Below are 18,793 nucleotides of genomic sequence, written 5' to 3' on the forward strand. Positions count from 1 at the left end.
GGAACCACCCCCACGGACTTCAGGGCGGGGCCTAGTTGGGAGGTAAGGAAGCATACCCATAAGCTTAGGACTAAGTCTTCCTCAAAATCAAAGACAGTGGAAGCTCCTTCCACAAGTCTGAGCCATGGGGATGGAGCTTGCGCTAAGTCCCATAGGCACAAGAAGAAATCCCACAAACAATGGAGCCACCAGTTTTGAGCTCTGGTCCACAGGTACCATCATAAGTGGCACCCCCACAAGATGTGGGATTCTCCCATTCTGGGAAAGTCCATGGCGCTGGCACCAAGAGCAGGCAAAGAGAGGGTGCCTCTGACACTGGGAAGATCCAGAACCATAGCCAATCCCCAGCACGTGTTTGCCTTGCCAGACCCAGAGTCACCCCATCATCAGGCCTCTAGAGAGATTATTCCTCCACCATGGGATATGCCTTGCCATCCACTCCAGTAAACAACACTCTTCCACCGGTTCTAACAGTGCTGTCATTTAAACTGGAGTCCTGATTCGTCAGAGGAGAAGGTAAAGTGGGAGAGGAACCTTCACCTGCCTCCTCCCATGGGATCCTTCTAGCAGGTGCGTGGAACCACTGGTAGAGGAGGAACCCCTTAGTCTCATCCTGGTGGTGCCACTGGAACTTGCGAGATTTCCCTCTTCATCTCTGGATGAAGCGGTGACTACAGCATCCCCTTCTCCTCTGGATGACTTTGGGCAATTTCAGGAACTGTTGTGGAGAATCGCGGGGAAACTCCAAATTCCCCTGGAAGAAATCCGGGACAGTCAGCATAAATTGCTTGATATCCTCCACACTTAGAGACTTGGCAGAATTGCACTGCCAATTAGCGACACTATTCTGGAGCCTGCCAAGACAGCATGGCACATCCCCTGCCACATGTATGGCTAGTCCCAAAGGGGCTGAAAAATGTTACTATGTTCCTGCCAAGGGGTATGAGTCCCTTTGTTCTCACACTCCTCCAAGCTCCCTAGTTGGCCAGGTGGCGGCTGAATGAGCCAAACAACAGCACCCTGGATATACACCAACTGATAAGGAGGGCAAGTGTGGATGCAAGGTATTTTCCTCATCTAGCCTTCGAGTCAGGATCATGAATTATTACACATACTAGCCACGTAGGACTTCCTGAATTACAGTAAATTCAGGGAATTTACTGATAGCCTGCAACAACACAATCAGGCTCACTTTCAGATGCTTATTGAGGAAGGGAAGCTGCTAGCCAGAACAGCTCTCCAGTCAGTGGTAGATGCAGCAGATACCTCCCCCAAGGGCCATGGCTACAGCCATAGTTATGCTTAGGGAGTCTTGGCTCCATTCCTCTGGTTTCCTCTGGGAGGTACAGAGCACTGTTGAAGACCTTCCTTTCGATGAATCCCATCGTTTTAACCAAAAGACAGCTGAATCGCTGCATAACCTCAAAGATTCCAGAGCCACTCTTGGCATATACACTTGTCCCGAAGCACAAATTCCACTGCCCACCCAACGCTGTAGGTCCCCCCAGTTCTACCCTCAGAGACCTTATGACCCCAAGGAAATGCCCAAAGATTCTGATATCGCTGCCCAGGGTCCTCTTCACGGGTTTTGATGTTGCAGCTACAACCTCCGGCCAAGAGGTATTTCTGAGGTGACCCCAAGAGCTGCCAAACACTATACTTACCGCTTCATGACCCCCCACTACCCACTTTGGGGGTCGTTTAGCACTCTTCTTTCCCATGCTTGGAGTGCAATAACAAGGAACAAATGGGTGTTGAAAGTCAATGAAGTCAGGCTTTCATTATATCAGCATCCCTTGTTCCCTTTCCCTTCAGCTGGGAGGAGTCTCTATAAGGAAAAGCCCCTTGCCTGACAGTCTCTTAGATGGCGCTAAAGACGGCAATAACTGGCTCCATACTTTACAATACAAAGGCTTTCACTGTTTTGCCTTCTTTTCTGTTTCTCACACTTTGCTAGCTCTTCTGGTCGCTTAGGAGCTGGCATTTAAACCTCCTGTTCTCCCTGAGTAGCTCTGCATTAAACATTAAACATTAAACAGTGTTAAACAAGTCCCAGGGCAAGCAAACCATTAAACATCCTTTTACCTTTTATTAAAGATACAGAAAAGAAGGCAAAACAGTGAAAGCCTTTGCATTGTAAAGTATGAAGTCAGGCTTTCATTGTATCAGTATCCCTTGTTCCCTTTCTGTTCAGTGGGGGAAGTCTCTATAAGGAAAAGCCCCTTGTCTGACAGTCTCTTAGATGGCACTAAAGATGGTAATAACTGTTCTTCGGGGGAAAAGAGTGGGCTGGATCTCATATTGTTGCTGCTGTTGTTGAAGTCCAATCTCATTTCCTAGAACAAGACAAACAGACACAAGAGAGGAGAGAAAAGATCAGCAAAGAGAAAATGCAGCTTCTGTCTCTGGTGCTGATTCTCACTTGCAATCTCACTGCTGCAGAAACACAGGCCCAGCAGAGGCCTCATCAGCTGCTCCAAGACCTGGCAAACTTGTACCAGCATCAGGCTTTTCAGGGCATTGCTTTGAACTGCTTTTCTGGTCAAAGACTTACAGCATTGTGGCAAAATATACAGTCTTGGCAATCTAAGCCACTCTCATTAGCCAGAAGGTAAAAGGAGAAAGCTAGGAAAGGGAAGAAATAAGGTAGAGAAGGAGAAGGACACATGAGAGGTGGGGGAGGAGGGAAGAAAAGGGGAGACAAAATCTCATATCCCAGGTGGAGTTTGGGATTTAGCCAGAGCTGGTAGAGATGGTGATATTATCTGGGTCCCTCTCTCCAGCCTGGTCTGGTCAGGACACCTCTCAGGATTAGGATGATAACGGTTTGGGGTCCCTGGAGATGGCAGCCATGATGGTGAAGCTTTCTCCATTCTCGTATTTCAGTCAGTTGTGTCAGAGTAGCCAACTTTCCTGCAAAGAGTTTTCTTTTGAGGACCCCAAAAAGGGAGTGATGGGTGGTGTTACCTGCCCAGCACTTTCTAGGCCCCACCTTTACCTTTCTGTGGGCTCAAGGCATAACCTCGTTAATTTAGGCACTCCCACCTTTACCCAGTTCCTAGGGCTCAGGGCCACCCATATCCTGTTCCTAGGGCTCAGGGCATAATCTTCTGCAGGTTTGTGGGGCCTCTTACCAGTGAAAGAGCCTTACAAAGTAATATAGTAATATTATTAACCTCTATTTATTAACAGTTACCAAAACAGAATACTCACGCTAAGCACAGAATGCTCACCACTCCCAATAAAGCAGACAAACTTTTCCTCTAGTTTCTGCACAGTAGGGTCGGCAGGGTGTTGAGGTCTGGCAGCTCTGATCTTGGCCTGTGTCCTGGAGTTAGGTTCCAAAGAACTCCCTTTTGTACCCCAGTTTATATAGTTAAACTTGAGTCCTACTTAGCTGTACCTTAACCAATCATTTTAAACAAAGTGATACAAAATAATTCTTTGACCAATCCTAACATATTGCAAAACAATTCTTTACCCAATCATACCCCACCACCTTAGCTGATTTAAATCTTGCAAAATTAGTTATGCAACAGACAGAAACAGTCAAAGAACCAGACAGAGACGGTACAGATAAACAGTAGAGAAGTGAGGACCATAAAGGCAAAAACAATAAAGTAGTATAGATTTCACAATTACAACTGTTGATAAGTGATTCCTTGCCAGACAGACGCTGTCAAACAAAGTTTTCTTTAACCATCTTAAGATCTGTTTCTTTATCCGGTGATTAATATAGGAGCGCCTCCTTAACAGCCTGATATTTCACTGTTTTAATGTAATTTAGATGGAATGTGAGGATGTGAGTTTCTGCTTTTTAACTCATGGCTGCTGCTGCTGCTGTCCTAATGTGGCTGCAGAAGAAGGCCTCAGACCTTACTGGTGGAATAGCCCAGGTCCTTGTTATTTTATTCACCATTTAGGCCTAATTCCTGTCAAAGCAATTCTGATTCACTGATTTCTGGTACCACACTTCTCGTTTGCACTAGCCAGGTGATCAAGGGTTTTATCCCGTAGGGTTTGAGCACGCAGTCATTCTCCTGAATTGCTGCCCCCAGCTGCAAAGGAGTTAAGTACCTGCCTGCCCCTCCATCCTGCATGCCAACCCCTTGTCCCTAGAGTGCCTTGAGCTATGGGCATACCAGCCAGCAATCAAACTCCGTCCTCCAGGGACATCTTCCTGGGGATTGGACTCTCTCTCTCCTCTGCAGGGAGAACAGAACAAAAAGCTCTGGTATTCCCTGGGGGCATGATTCTGATGGATGAGGGATATTTCCTTCTGTGCTTGGGCTCTCTGCCGTCCCATCTGCAAGGTATAGAGGCCCAGTGAATCAGAGCCAGAGATTTGCTCAGGGACCAGGGCAGCAGCCTTCCATGCAGGACATTTCCAGGGTTTTGCTCACTCCCCTCTTCCCTGGGAGACAGTTCCCCAACCCTAATCCATCTCTCTACCACAGAGCTTTCCTGGAGATGAAGCTCGCCGTTCCTTTTGTTCACTTCATCCCATTGCTCCTACTTACACCCCCTAAATTATGCTCCCTTTTGTGCACTACAGGCCTGTCAGCTGTAATCTCGCACTCATGCACACAATGTAGCATACATGCCCAAACACTAGCACATGTACAGATGAGCACACACATACATACTAGTGTGCATGCACACACACATCCTTAATTACTGTTTCACCAAATAATCAGGTTTAGCTCCTTTAGTATTTTCTTAGGCCTTGTCTACACTACAAGACTATTTCGAATCAACTTAGTTCGAATTTGTGGATTCGACCTTATGAAGTCGAATTTGTGTATCCATACTAAATACACTAATTCGAATTTCTGAGTCCACATTCACGGGGCCAGCGTCGACTTTGGAAGCGGTGCACTGTGGGAAGCTATCCCACAGTTCCCGCACTCCCCGCTGCCCATTGGAATGCTGGGTAGAGCCCCCAATGCCTGCTGGAGGAAAAAATGTGTCGAGGGTGGTTTTGGGTAACTGTCGTCATTGAACCGTCAATCACGCCCTCACTCCCTCCCTCCCTGAAAGCGCCTGCGGGCAATCTGTTCGTGCACTTTTCTGGTCAGTGACAGCGTGGACGCCACAGCACTGCAAGCATGGAGCCCGCTGCGATCCTCGCCGTTTTCTCCTCCTCGCACTTTATCGTCCACCTCTTCCACATTCAGCTGCTGAGAAATTGGGCTACTTTTCAATGGTTCTGCAAGCACTGGGGGACCATAGGGGACGTTTTACCAACATGAACGTCGGATGGCCGGGCAAGGTTCCTGATGCGTGTGTTCTCAGGAACTGTGGGCTGCTCAGACGCCTGCTGGAAGGTAGTTTCTTCCCGTACCACGAAATAACTGTTGTGGATGTGCATTTGCCTATAGTGATCCTCGGTGACCCAGCCTGCCCGCTAATGCACTTGCTCATGAAGCCCTATACAGGCGCCTGGGACAGTGACAAGGAACTCTTCAAATACCAGCGAGCAGCGAGCAGCGTGACCTGTGACTGTTCAGTTTCTTTACAGAGAAGCTGAACCTGCCCCTGTTTCTTTACCAAGTTACTGTTGACTCTCCTCTTCGGTTCAATACCCCGTTCTCCCCGTTTCCCCCACTTCCAAGACACGTGTAAAAATAAAATACATGTCACACTGTTACTGAGGAGAGGTTTCTTTATTCATGACTTTTCGTTAAAGGGTTGAAACTGGAACGCAGACTGTGGTGGGTAGGGTGTGCGCTGATGTAAAGACCGCCTCTAAACTCAAGGAATGACAGGTTCCTGCTCCTACAGCGGTCCGCATTGCCGGACTGCTTGTTTCAACGGAGCCTGCCATCCCTCCTTTTTGGGATTCTGTGTGCGGGGGGCTATGTGGCCTTGTGGCGGAGGAGGATGGATACAGATTCCTCTGCTGCGTGACTCAGCGGTCCAGGACAAGGACCGCTGTATAAGATCTGTAACCGCCCTCCCCCGCTAAAAAGTCACATCCCCACCGCCCACACAGAACCTGGAAACCACCTCCCATACCGACCACGGTGCCTACTGACTGCACTGTGTGTGTGACCCGCTGCTGATCCGGCCCCCGTGTCTGTACCCTGGGAAAGGTGCCTGTCCTATGCAATTAGCAACGCACTTCCCCACGCACCCCATTCAAACACAGTCTTCAGTGAAAAAACATGATGGAAACAGTACTTAACAGCAAAGTATTTTTATTACTTAAGTACACAGTTATGGGATGGGACTGGGATTGGGACTTGTTTGAGTCCGGAAGGGAAGGACTTATGCAAACGTAGGGTATGAGAGCTTTTGGTTACTTGAGCACTCTGCTGGGGTGCAGTGACAGTATTCACGGCCCAGGGCGGGCATCCTCCTGGTTATTTAGGGTGAGGGGGGTATGTGACTTTGTGGCGGGGGAGGGCAGTTGCAGAGATACTGCCGGGGGCTCTGTCCTGCAGCGATCCTGCAGAACATACACAAGTCGCCGGAGCGTGTCCGTTTGCTCCCTCACTAGTACAAGCATTGCTTGAGTCGCCTGCTTGTGTTCCTCACGCCACCTCTCCTCCCATTCGCTGTGTGAGCGCTGGTACAGAGAGACTTTCTCCCTCCACTGCCTCTGCTGGTCCGCCTCGGCTAGGTAGCAGCCCACACATTCATCGAAAATCGTGTCCCTTGTCTTTTTCTTTCGCCGCCTAATCTTCGCCAGCCTCTGCGAGGGGGATGCTGTGGAAGGTCTGGAGACAGTGGAAGCTGTGAGATGGGAAACAGTTAGTGAATTCCTTGCAGAGATACTTTTTTGCGAACAATTAACTGAGTCTAGGCTGTCTTTGTGAATTTTTTGTTGAGACCCCTGTGCCTGCTGTTGCACAAATCATTTGCGCGGTGGATTCTGGATAAATGTCGCCAGTCATTCCTTCCTCCGGGAAAGCAACGGCAGACAATCATTTCGAGCACGTTTTCCATGAAATTCCCTGGCACACGCCATAGCGTGGCAACAATGGACCCTATTTTGCCTTTTGTGTATGTCACCGTATGTGTACTAGATGTCGCTGACAGAGGCAGACCAGCAGCGCTACACAGCAGCATGCTTTTGCTTTTGCATGACAGCAGCGATGGTTACCAGGCATACTGTACCGTCTACCATACCATGAACTGGTAAGAAGACGGTAATAAGATGGTCATGGTTACCTGTCCTTTTGCACTGCGCCATTTGGTGCTGTCATAAGTACCCCTGGCCGATCAGCCAGGGGCGCAAAAGCAAAATTTGGGAATGACTCCCCGAGTCAATCCCTCCTTTTTGGGTATCTAAAAATAGAATCAGTCCTGCCTAGAATATGGGCAACTGTACTAGAGAACCACTGTATCATAGAACCAGAGAGCACAGCTGCTCTCTGGCCAATCATGCATAAATTTTGAGCTGAATGCTATTCACAGGGTGTGCTCCTGAAACAACCCCAGCTGTTCATTACGTTCTTCCCCCAGCCTTCCTGGGTTCCAATACCATTGTCCCCCCACTTGTGTGATGAAGTAATATAGAATGCATGAATAAGACACAGGTAGTCATTTGTGAGAAATGAGTGGAAGGAAGCCTCCAGCTGCAATGATAGTCCAGAGATGACATTAAGGGGTGTGCAGGAGGGAGCCAATCATCCCTCTGCTAGTCCAGGGGCAATTGAATCTTTTCTTTACAATGAAGGGTGGGGGCTGATGGAGCTCAGCCCCCTGTTGCAATGATGAGGACGGTTACCAGCCATACTGCACCATCTACCATGAAAAATTAGGACCAGGCGACCTTGATCGACCTGTCCCAAGCAAGTTGGTATGGTTACCAGTCCTTTTGCACTGCCCCATGTGCCAATAGGCTGATGATGAGGACGGGTAGCAGTCCTATTGTACCATCAGCCACCCATGGCGGGGTGGGAGGAAGGATGTTGTTGTTGAGTGCTGCAGCAGCGCGTCTATCTGCAGCATTCAGTACAGATATGGTGACGTAAAAGAGTCAACAGAGGATTGTTTTCCCTTTAACTTCTGGGGGTCGGTGGGGGGTGCGTAAATTGCCGAGCTATGCCCCGACCCACCGCGGACACTGTGTTTGACCCTAGAAGCATTTGGAGATCAGCCAAGAATGCAAATGCTTTTCGGAGACAGCAGGAACTGTGGGATACCTTGCGTCCTCATTCCCCCCTCCCTCCATGAGCGTCCATTTGATTCTTTGGCTTTCCATTACGCTCGTCACGCAGCTGCGTGCTGAGTCTGTGCTATGCCGTCTGTCCGGAGATTTTTTAAAAATACTTTGGACCAGGTGTAACATTACAGTAATTCCCCTACTTAGATGCAGGAGTCTCCGAGCGAGATAACCGTGAGGACGGGCACTGAAGGAGATAGAGAGCGCATGCTGCGTGAAATCTAGCACGAACCACGGACCTATACAGCCGTGCTCTGGGAGGCAGTGCTTCCTCAATACCGCATGAAAGCCTCGCACGGAAAAGTGTGCTATCACGGAGCACCCAATAAGGCAGCTCTCCCCAGGAACCTCCTGCTGATGCTTATCGATTAACGGCAGGAGAGCTTCGTGGAGATCTCCCAGGAGGATTTCTGTTCTATCACCATATATACAGAGACCTCCTTTTCACACACTTCAGATTCCTGTTATATTAAGAATAAAAGTTAACATGGTTAAAGCACTTACCGACTGCTCCTTCCCCTGATTCAGGATCCGGGTTCATGGCCGGGGAGGATTGGTAGGGGATCTCCGTGACGGGGATGAAGAGATCCTGGCTGTCGGGGACACCAGCGTTGTAAGCGCTGTCGCCTGCCTCGTCCTCCACAAACCCTTCCTAATCTTCCCCGTCCGTGAACATCATCGAGGAACTGTCCATCGACACTGTCCCATCATCAGAGTCCATGGTCACTGGTGGGGCAGTGGTGGCAGGCTACATCCGTTGGCCGCTTTGATTTTTTGGTAGGCTTGTCTGGGGTCCTTGATTTTCACGCGGCGCTGCGTTGCATCCCGCCTGTATCCTCTGTCTCTCATGGCTTTGGAGACCTTCTCGTAGGTCTTCGCATTCCGTGTTTTGGAGCGCAGCTCCGAAAGCACAGACTCCTCGCCCCACACACCGATCAGATCGAAGAGTTCCCGGTCAGTCTATGCTGGGTCCCTCTTTCTATTCAGAGATTACATGAACTCCTCTGCTGGAGAGCTCTGCATCGCTGCCGGTGCTGCTGAGCTCGCCCCGATGTCCAACCACAAAATGAGATTCTAACTGTCCAGAAAGGAAAAGGAATTCAAATTTTCCCGGGTCGTCTCCTGTGTGGCTGGTCAGAGCATCGAAGCTCGGACTGCTGTCCAGAGCGTCAACAGAGTGGTGCACTGTGGGATAGCTCCCGGAGCTACTAAGTTTGATTTCCATCCACACCTAGCCTAATTCGAACTAGCCATGTCGAATTTAGCGTTACTCCACCTGTCGGGGTGGAGTACCAAATTCGAACTAAAGAGCCCTCTAGTTCGAATTAAATGGCTTCCTGGTGTGGACGGTTGAGCGGTTAGTTCGAATTAACGCTGCTAAATTCGATTTAAAGTCCTAGTGTAGACCAGGCCTTATAAAGGAATCCTTCTAGCATCTTTGCTACTCTTCTCTGCTCTCCATCCAGCTGGTCAATATCTTTGCAATGAGGTGTCCAGGATGGAAACAATATCCTGTAGCGCTCTACAGAGGGCCCATCCCCTCCCTGCTCTGGGGATACAGACCAAACTCACAGTACCTTCTTTGCAGCCCTGTGATGCTGGGAGTTGCTATTCACCCTCCCTACTCAGGCTCTTTTACCCTTTCCTGCTGCCCAGTTGTCTTCCTCCCACTGACTATCTGGGTCTGGGATATTTCCCAGACGTCAGACGTACTATTTCCCAAGCTGAAACCCAGTTTGTCCTTCCCATATGTCCAGCTTCTGCAGATCTCTAGGATTATGTCTTTGTCCTTCAGGTGCCAGCAGTTCCTCCCAGTTTAGTATCCACGTTGCATATTATCCACCCAGAGCCTTGGGGAAGATCCAGGAAGAGATAGGGTTGCCAACCCTCCCGGATTGACTTGGCATCTCCAGGAATTAAAGATTAATCTTTAATTAAAGATCATGTCACATGATGAAACCTCCAGGAATACATCCAAACCAAATTGGAAACCCTAGGAAGAGACCAGGTCTAGCAATGGTCATGGCAGTGCCCAGCGATGCTGGGGAGGTTAGCACTGCTCTTTGTTTATAGCCCTGCAGCTAGTTTTCTGTCTTGGCTGCAGTTTTCATTTCCCAGCCAATTTGAATTAATTATAAGCACAGGGTTTAGGAGACACCATGTCAAATTCTTTGCTAAAATCCATAGCTGATGTCTTCTGCTTTGTCTTCATCCTTTCCCTTTGTAAAATGCATGTCAACAAAAACAATCAGCTGTGTGTGTGTCAAGATTTATTCCCCAAAGCAACTTACTGCTCGATTCCATTCCCCTCTAGATATTTAGTGATGCCTGTCAGTGTTCCATCCATTATTTTATATGGGGTGATGGAAGAGTGAGACTTTCAAGTGTTAATTTCCAGGATAGACTCTTGCTTCCTTCTGTGAAGATCAGTACTACAATGCATTTGCTTCCCTCCAATTGTCCACGATATTTGCCCTGCCCTCTGTGACTTTCCCGAAATTACTGCCATTGATGCAGTAAGCTCGTTACCCAATTCCCTTATTGCTCCCATCTGCCATTGTGCTGCCCATTCACTGTCCAGAGCAGAGTGTGAGGAACTTCACAAGGACCTAACCAAGCCATGTGAACGGGCCACCTGGTGGCAGGGGAAGTTCAATGTTAAATAAATGCAAAGTAATGGACGTCGGAGGGCAATGTTTGAAATGCTCATACTCCTCCCTGGGATCTAAATTAACTGTAATAGTTCATGGAAAAGACCTGGGCATCATTATTGACAGGCCAAGTGAGACGTTTTTCCAAAGTCCAAAAAGGCAAAGGACACGTATATGGGATGAGATGGAGAATGATGGAATATTTTATCGCCATTCTATAAATCAGTAGTGCAGCCTCACCTGGATACTGTGATGCACTGATCACCCCATCCCAGCGAGGGATTCAAGGAGGTCAGAGAAGTGTGACAAGAGTTAGTAGGGAAACATGCAGTTGTGGCCTGGCAGCCTATATTAGTGGGGGAGGGGGAGTTGTATGTCTCTGAGGGAGCAGCCTGCTTTCTCTCTTTCTGTTTTGGGGTTCTTGTGAGTTATTATTTTGAGTTGTAAGTACTAAAAGCAGTGTTACATTGCAACTTTCCAGCAGGAGTATTTAATGTTTGTAGTTAACTATGCTGTGGGTCTGCCATGACCATACTACCTGGGGCATGCAAGCCTAGCACTACTCGCTGTGTGGAACTTGCACCATAGGTGCCGAGTTTCTAATCTGCTGGGGGGTGCTCCCCCCGTGACTCTGCCCAGGCCCCACCCCCACTCTATTCCTTCCCCCAATGCCCCACCCGACCCTGCCCCGCCTCTTCCCGTCGCGCCTTTTCTCTGCTCAGTTCTGCCCCCTCCCCTAAGTGGGCTGTGCCTTTGCTCCACCCCCTCCACCCCAGCTGATCTGCAGTAGGCGGTAGGCGCCAGGAGGGAGGGGTAGGTGCTGATTGGCGGGGCCCACTGGCAGGCAGGAGGCACTGGGGGGAGGGAGAGGCATTGATGGAGGGCTGCTGGTGGGTGCTAAGCATCCACCATTTTTTTCCCGTGGGTTCTCCAGCCTCGGAGCACCCACAGAGTCGGCATCTATGACTTGTACATTCCTCCAAAGCAGCCATGGCTTGTCTCACATTGGGAGCCAGGGTTGGATGGGTGAGGTCTCATCCAGTCTGGTGATTCCCATGTCTCTGGGCTATTGAGAGGGGGAAGAAACCATCAGCAGCTCTGTGCCCCCTCACCTGGTACAGTTGCTGGGTGTGTACTGTCCATTGCTCCCCATGCCCAGCACCCTGGCCCAGATACTGTTGCTGTATGGGGTACTGTCCATCTACAGCTCCCCGTCCCCAGTGTCCTGGCTCTGCGTGACAAAGTGGGAATTTTCTGTATTTTTATAACTCCTATGTGTGAATCAGTTTCCCATGTCTTTCACATGGTTACCGAGTGCAGGGAGAAAGGACTGTTTGCTCTCAGAGAGACAAGGTGAGTGAGGTAACATCTTTTATTGGACCAACTTCAGTTGGTGAGAGAGACAAGCTTTTGAGCTTACACGGAGCTCTTCTTCAGATCTGGGAAAAGTTCTCAGAGTGGCACAGCTAAGTACACATTGGAACCAATTATTTAGCATAAGGATTTAACACATATTCTAAGCGACCATTCAAGGTAAAGTGGTTCATTAACACCACTGCAGTCATAGGACTGGTGTGTGTGGGTTAAAGATTGTTGTAATAAGCCATAAATCCAGTGTCTTTATTAAGTCCATGATTTTTAGTGTCTAGCAAACTTATGAATTTAAGCTTCTAGGCTCATCTTTTGAAGGTGTTGTGCAGGTTTCCTTTGAGGATGAGAACTGAGAGGCCAAGTTAGAGTGATCGCTTTTCGAAGCATTTGCCCACAGGTGCTATGGTGTTTTTGTCTTTTAGCGTTTTTCAGTGTGAGTTCATTTGAGAGCACAGTGATTGTCTCATTTCACCCTCAGAGTTGTTATTGGAGCATTTAGTGCACTGGATGAGGTACACCACGTGTTGGGATAGCTCTTCTAGGATCTATGGATCTTGAAAGGTATGTTGCGGGAGCTACTGATCATCATAGCAGTGATGATACCTCTGCAAATTTTGTATCTGTTGTTCTGGCAGGGTCTGATGCCACTGGTGGGTCCTGGTCTTTGGGGAGCTTGCTTCTGATGATGAGTTAGTGAGGCAGGTGGGTTGTTTGAAGGCCAGAAGAGGGGGTTTAGGAAAGATTTATTTCAGGCTGTGGTCCCCTATGACAGTGCAGGGTGAGAACAGGTGAGCTTGCACTCTGATCACCCGATGTAAATTAGTTCTCCTTGAGAAAGCTTAGGGAGGTAATTAGAGAATCGGACTGGCTGGATGGATGGGATGGGAAGCCAAGAAGGAAGTCCCATGCGGAGCGGAGAGGGAGACAGGATGGGACGGGACCAGACCAGACAAGAGCTAGTTGAGCCCAGTTACACTGAGACCACAGGGGCAGGAGACCTTGTTCCCTTCGGGACCAGAAGTGCTGTTGGTGCTGTATATGGACTGTTGCACAGGGATTGCTGTAGAAATGGTGGAGGGAACTTATAATAAAAGGGTTTGGTGAAGGCACAACCACTGGAGTCCATGCAGTTTCTGCAGGGAAGAAGGTAGGAGAGGAGCCATGCCCCGTGACACGTGGGGGCTTGTCCGGGATCTTGATTCCCCCAGTTGTGGTGATTGAGAGACACTGGGGAGGCTGCTGCAAATATTTGGTGCCCATACGGTGGAGCAGACTCTGCAGTGGTTGGTGGACCAGCAGAAGAAGCTGCAACAGAGCATGCAATCTTTCCAACAGGCACACCAGCTGGAGAGACAATCCCTGCTGGCCTGGCAAGCAAAGCAACAGAGGAGCTTGCAGAAATTTATCAGGGAGCAAGCACAAGTGCAGCAGCAGTTGCTTCAGACACTGGTGAGTCTTGGTACGGGGAACGGAAACGGGAGCCTGGGGTCGGCCTGTGTAAAATGGGGCCTTCTGCTGACCCTAATGATTTTTTAATGACATTTGAGAGGGTAGCAATGGGAGTTGGCTGGGACAGAGGAATGTGCCCCTCCCCCCCGTTAGCACCCAATTTGGCGGGGAGCTCAAGTGGCCTGCTTGCATCCGAAGAAGTGGGTATTCACCCACGAAAGCTCATGCTGCAAAACGTCTGTTAGTCTATAAGGTGCCACAGGATTCTTTGCTGCTTCTACAAGTGGCCTGCGTGGCCTTGGGTGACAAACAGACCAAGGACTTTGATGTCATTAAGGCAGCCATGCTCGTCCGAGTGGGATTGTCTACAGAGAAATATTGGCAGATGCTATGGGCTGTTAGATAGGCTGGAGATGTAAAGGCCAGGACATGTGCCCACAGGTTAACTGATTGGGCTACCTTCTGGTTGAAGCCAGGCATGCAGACTGTGGGTGAAGTCATGGACTCCATAATCCTGGAGCAGTTTCTACAAGGCATTCCAGAGAACACCCGTGTCTTGGTGAGGAGGCACCAACCCACAATCCTGGAGGCAGCGGTCAAGCTCACAGAAGAGTTTGAGGAAACAGATTTTCCCCACAAGGGGGCGCATTTGTTTAATAGGCTCGAGCTAGGAAAGAGGGTTGGAGAAGTGGTAGGGATGAAGCCTACAGAGAACCCACTCCAGGGAGACTGGAAATTACCTGTTACCAATGTGGGAGACAGGACCTATAAAAAGAGACTGCCCATCTATGGACTGTGAACTGGCATAATGTTGTGGTTGGACTGGGACCTGCGACAGAGGAAAATGCCAACCGTCTCGATGAAGGTGGGGAGGGGATGGGAGAAGGGCCTAGTGGACACTGTATCAGGATGTACGCTGGCTAGGAAAGATGTGGTAAAGCCACACTGGATCCTTCCCAGAGACAAGCTGAGTTTGGAGTGCATCATGGGGAGAGAAAGCTCTGCCCATTGGCCGAGATTCCCCTGAAGGTCTGGGGAGAGTTCAGGTGGAAATACATTGGGGTTGTGGATAGGTTGCCACATCTGGTGGTGTTAGGGACAGACTGGAGCCCTTTCCCCTTTAAGAGGAAAGCAGCTAGTTGGGGTCCATGGCAGAAAGGAACTGGTCAAAGATGGAGAAAGGGTGTGAAGTAGAGGAGCAGGAGAACCCTAGACAACATGATATAAGCTGAGGATGGCAAAGGGAAACAAATGTTCCCAAGCGGAAAAGAGGAGGAATTGGCCGAGTGGGCATTAGGAGAAAGGAGAAGGCAGGACATACCAGAGTGGGATGGGCTGTTCTTGGAAGGTTCGCTACCAGGGCCTCGAGAAGAGGAGCCCCGAGATAAGTGGGTAGGACTAGGAGAGCAAGAGTGCACAGAGGAAAAACATGGGGAGGGGACAGAACAGACCCCACTCCAAAGCAAAGAGAGTGACAGGGAGGAGTTAAACCCTTGAGTTGCCCTTGGTGTGAAGACCAGTGGGTCAAAACAGAATCATGGGGGTGTCCTCCACCCACAAAATGTGACTTCTGTAGGTGGAGGGGGGATAATCACCCTGGGGGTGAGCACAGGAAAGAGGTACCTGGCACCTCCTCTATAGAAGGGCTGGCCAGAGGCAGAAGGAACATCAGTGGTAGGCAAGGGTGGAGGTGCATGACAGAGTGCAGGGTGCTCACAGGTGAGTCTGTCCTTTGATCACTCTGATGTTCATTAGTTCCCCTTGAGAAAGCTGAGGGAGATAATTAGACCATCTGGCTGGGCAGACAAGGAGGCAGGAAGGAAGTCCCATGGGGACGGGGAAGAGAGAGGGGACCTGGGCTAGTTGAAACCAGTTACACCGAGGTCTCAGGGGAAGGAGACATTTGTACCCCACAGGTCCTGGGGAGAGGGCAAAAGGGCTGTTGGTGCTGTAAAGAGACTGTTGCACAGGAATTGCTGTAGAAATGGTGGAGGGAACTTAAAATGAAGGAACAAGAACTAGAGTCTGCGCAGTTTCTGCAGGGAAGAAGGTAGGAGAGGAGCCATGACCCGTAACATCCTCATTGAGTTAAGTTCCCTCTAAGCTGTGTGGCTATGCAGCAGACTGTTAAGGCTGCGCGGCGGGCAGAGGCGCTCTCCCCCAGTCCCGGGCTGCTGCAGCGAGAGAGGGGTGGGGGGAGTCCTCTCTCCCCACCGCAGCCCCGGGGCAGCCTGTACCCCAAACCCCTCATCCCTGCCCCCCCAGAGCCTGCATCTCCAGCCAGAACCCTCACCCCCCTGCACCCCAACCCTCTGCCCCAGTCCTGAGCCCCCTCCCACACTCTGAACCCCTCATCCCTGGCCCCACCCCAGAGCCCTCACCCCCTGCATCCCAACTCTCTGCCCTAGCCCTGAGCCCCCTCCCATACTCTGAACCCCTCGGCCCCACCCCCACCACACATCGCCTCCATATTCGTGCACATAACAAAATTCATTCTGCACATGGATGTAAAAAAAACTTAGCAGGAACTTTGCCATTGAGTATGGGTTGTAACTGTTTAATGATACCTCGTCTGGGTTCCAGTGTGGGATGACAGGTGACAACTAGGGATGTGCGCTCTGAAGGTTTTGTTCCCTATATTGAAGCAGGTTCTCTTGTGGTATTTTGATGGCCCATTCCAGGCTGTGATCTACTTCTCTGGTGGAGTGTCCTTGTTTGGTGAAGGCAGTTTTACATGTGTTAAGTTGTGTGTCCTAGGCTTCCTCCTTCGAGCATATTCCTCAGTATCTGAGGGCCTGGCTGTAGATAAAGGATTTCTTGGTGTGCTTGGGCTGATTACTGGATCTGTGTTTCTTGTCTGTGGTTTTCTGTCAGGTTCCATTGTTGAAACTGATTGTGATGTCCAGGAAGTTGATGCAGGTGCAGCAGTGTTCTCAGGGCAGGCTAAGAAACATCAGTTTGAATGTTGCCTAGCTGTCTGCGCTGGATGAGCCATTAGGAAGGACAAAGTAAAGGAGGGCTGTTGGTGCTGTAAAGAGACTGTTGCACAGGAATTGCTGTAGAAATGGTGGAGGGAACTTAAAATGAAGGAACAAGAACTAGAGTCTGCGCAGTTTCTGCAGGGAAGAAGGTAGGAGAGGAGCCATCCCCCAAAGTAAAGGAGAATCAGAGAAGACAATGGTGAAGCCAATCATCAGGACATGGTCACCTAGTAACTAAGGACCTACAGGGAGAGGGATTTCCCCACTTGTCAGCAGGAAAACTGAGCAAAAAGCCCAGCTTGACAACAAAGGATGGGGAAGGTGGGAGGTGGGGGGTAAGGATTGGCTGCTGGAAGGAAACAGGGACTCTCACCTGGGAACTGACTAAGGAGGTCAGACAGAGACTGAACATGGGATTCACTACAGGGCTCTGGGCTGACCAGAATGGTCCATGCTTTAACATTCCTGTCTCTGTTCTAACTTATGGACTGCCAATGCTCTATAGCGGCTGACTAATAAACCTGACAGTGCTCTGTGAGGATCACTCTAAATACTGGCAGGGGAACATTAGTCCCTGCAGAGTGGACAAGTCTCTCCCAGGAGTCTGTCTCTGTTGGACTCACTGAGCAGAGCTCATGGTGTGGAGCAGGAGTTCTGGAGCCCAAAGGTTCAGGAGGTGGTGAGGCTGCATGGCTGACTCTGAAGGAAGAGGGAGGGGGCACAGCACTAGTCCTGTGGATCTGGGACACTCAGATAGTGCTGCTGGGTGTTTACCATCCACGGCTCCCCAAACCTGTGCCTTGGCCCTGGCTCTGCTACTGCGTGAGTACCGTCTACTTCTCCCCACCCCCAGCACCCTGGTACTGCTGCTGGCTGAGTACTGTCTACTGCTTTCTGTCCCTGTGGTCTGGTACTGCTAGTGGGTGTGCACCATTCACCGCTCCCCACTGCTGCTGGGGGTGTACCATTGTCACAGATCCATGCTGCACCCCCAGCTTTGGAACAGTGTCTGGCAGGAACCTCTTCCTTCAGGATTGGCCACATGGCCTTGCTGTCTCCTGGGACTGAACCTCTGGGCTCCAGCGCTTCTGCCCAGGGCCAGCTCCAGCTTTTTTGCCACCCCAAGTGGTGAAGGGTGGGGCGGGTGGGAGTGCGATTGGCGGCACTTCAGCGGCAACTCTACCGCATCGCTTTGTTCTTCGGTGGCAGTTCAGCAGCCGGACCATCCCTAGCTTAGCTCAGCTCTAAAGAGCCGCTAGGTCAAAGCAGGTGAGACCCTCCCAGGCCAGGAAGATGCTTCCCATGAGAGTGACTGGCAGCATCACAGCATATCCCAGACTGCCCTGCCCACCCAGGGACCTCATCATTCCTCCTCCCTGATTGCACCCCACAGAACCAATTGCTCCCCCATCCCATGGACCCCATCACTGTCCCTCCGTGATCCCAATCCACAGACCCCATCACTCCCCCTTTCCATCCCAGCCCACGGACCCACTCCTTGATCCCAGCCCACCATCACTCCCCCTTCCTGATCCCTGCCTCTTCCACTCAGCTAGCTCCAACTCCATCTACCTCCCCGCTTCTCTGTCAGCTCCAGCAATGGGGTCCACATGCCTGCCTCACCTCCTCCCAGCTGCAGCAGCTCCCACGGGCTGGCACAGTCTCCCAACTGTCCTGGGTGGCTAGGTTACCCACTCACTGGAGGTCAGGGTCTGACCCCAGGATATTGACTCCCCCTGGACAGACCTTGCTAGAGCCACTGTGCTGCGCCTTCCTCCTTGTTGAGTTTAGCTGCTTCCCTACCGGGGACCTGTTCCTTCCTGGCTCTGCTTTTGGGCCATTGATCCCAGCCTGAGCTGGGCTCCCGGCCTGCAGCACTGTGTGACGGCCAGACACATGGGCAGTGGAGAAATAGTCGGGGGCCGGGAGAGGTGGTTGGCTTGGCTCTGAGAAGAGCTGGCTGCCCCTGCTCCCAGGCAGGGCAAGGTGCTGCAGATGCTCCTTGAGGGATGTTTGCGGCCCTGCACCAGGAGCTCCCCTAGGATCCACTGAAACATGAAGCCTGCCCAGATGCCAGCAGCATGGCCCAAGGAGTTGGCGGACTGGGCACTCAGCAGGGGTGTGCTGGGGGAACCAGGCCATAGGGCACTGGGCCCCGGCCTGCAGAG

At 50.6% G+C, this 18,793-nt stretch overlaps 1 protein-coding gene across 4 annotated transcripts in view; it reads left to right on the top strand.

Moving 5' to 3' along the window:
- Nucleotides 1-18,793, top strand: part of CADM3 (cell adhesion molecule 3) — a 135,490-nt gene that overhangs the window by 40,260 nt on the left and 76,437 nt on the right. For 3 of the 4 annotated variants that reach the window (XM_044992083.1, XM_044992085.1, XR_006574117.1), the window contains exon 2: nucleotides 13,531-13,644. The exons of the other annotated variant lie outside the window; for it this stretch is intronic. In XM_044992083.1, coding sequence (XP_044848018.1) covers nucleotides 13,531-13,644 — 114 coding nt within the window. The remainder of the gene's footprint in view (nucleotides 1-13,530; nucleotides 13,645-18,793) is intronic. 4 annotated transcript variants of the gene reach the window in all.

Source organism: Mauremys mutica, chromosome 17 (genome assembly GCF_020497125.1).
Source record: "Mauremys mutica isolate MM-2020 ecotype Southern chromosome 17, ASM2049712v1, whole genome shotgun sequence".
In the NCBI taxonomy this organism is placed as follows: domain Eukaryota; kingdom Metazoa; phylum Chordata; order Testudines; family Geoemydidae; genus Mauremys; species Mauremys mutica.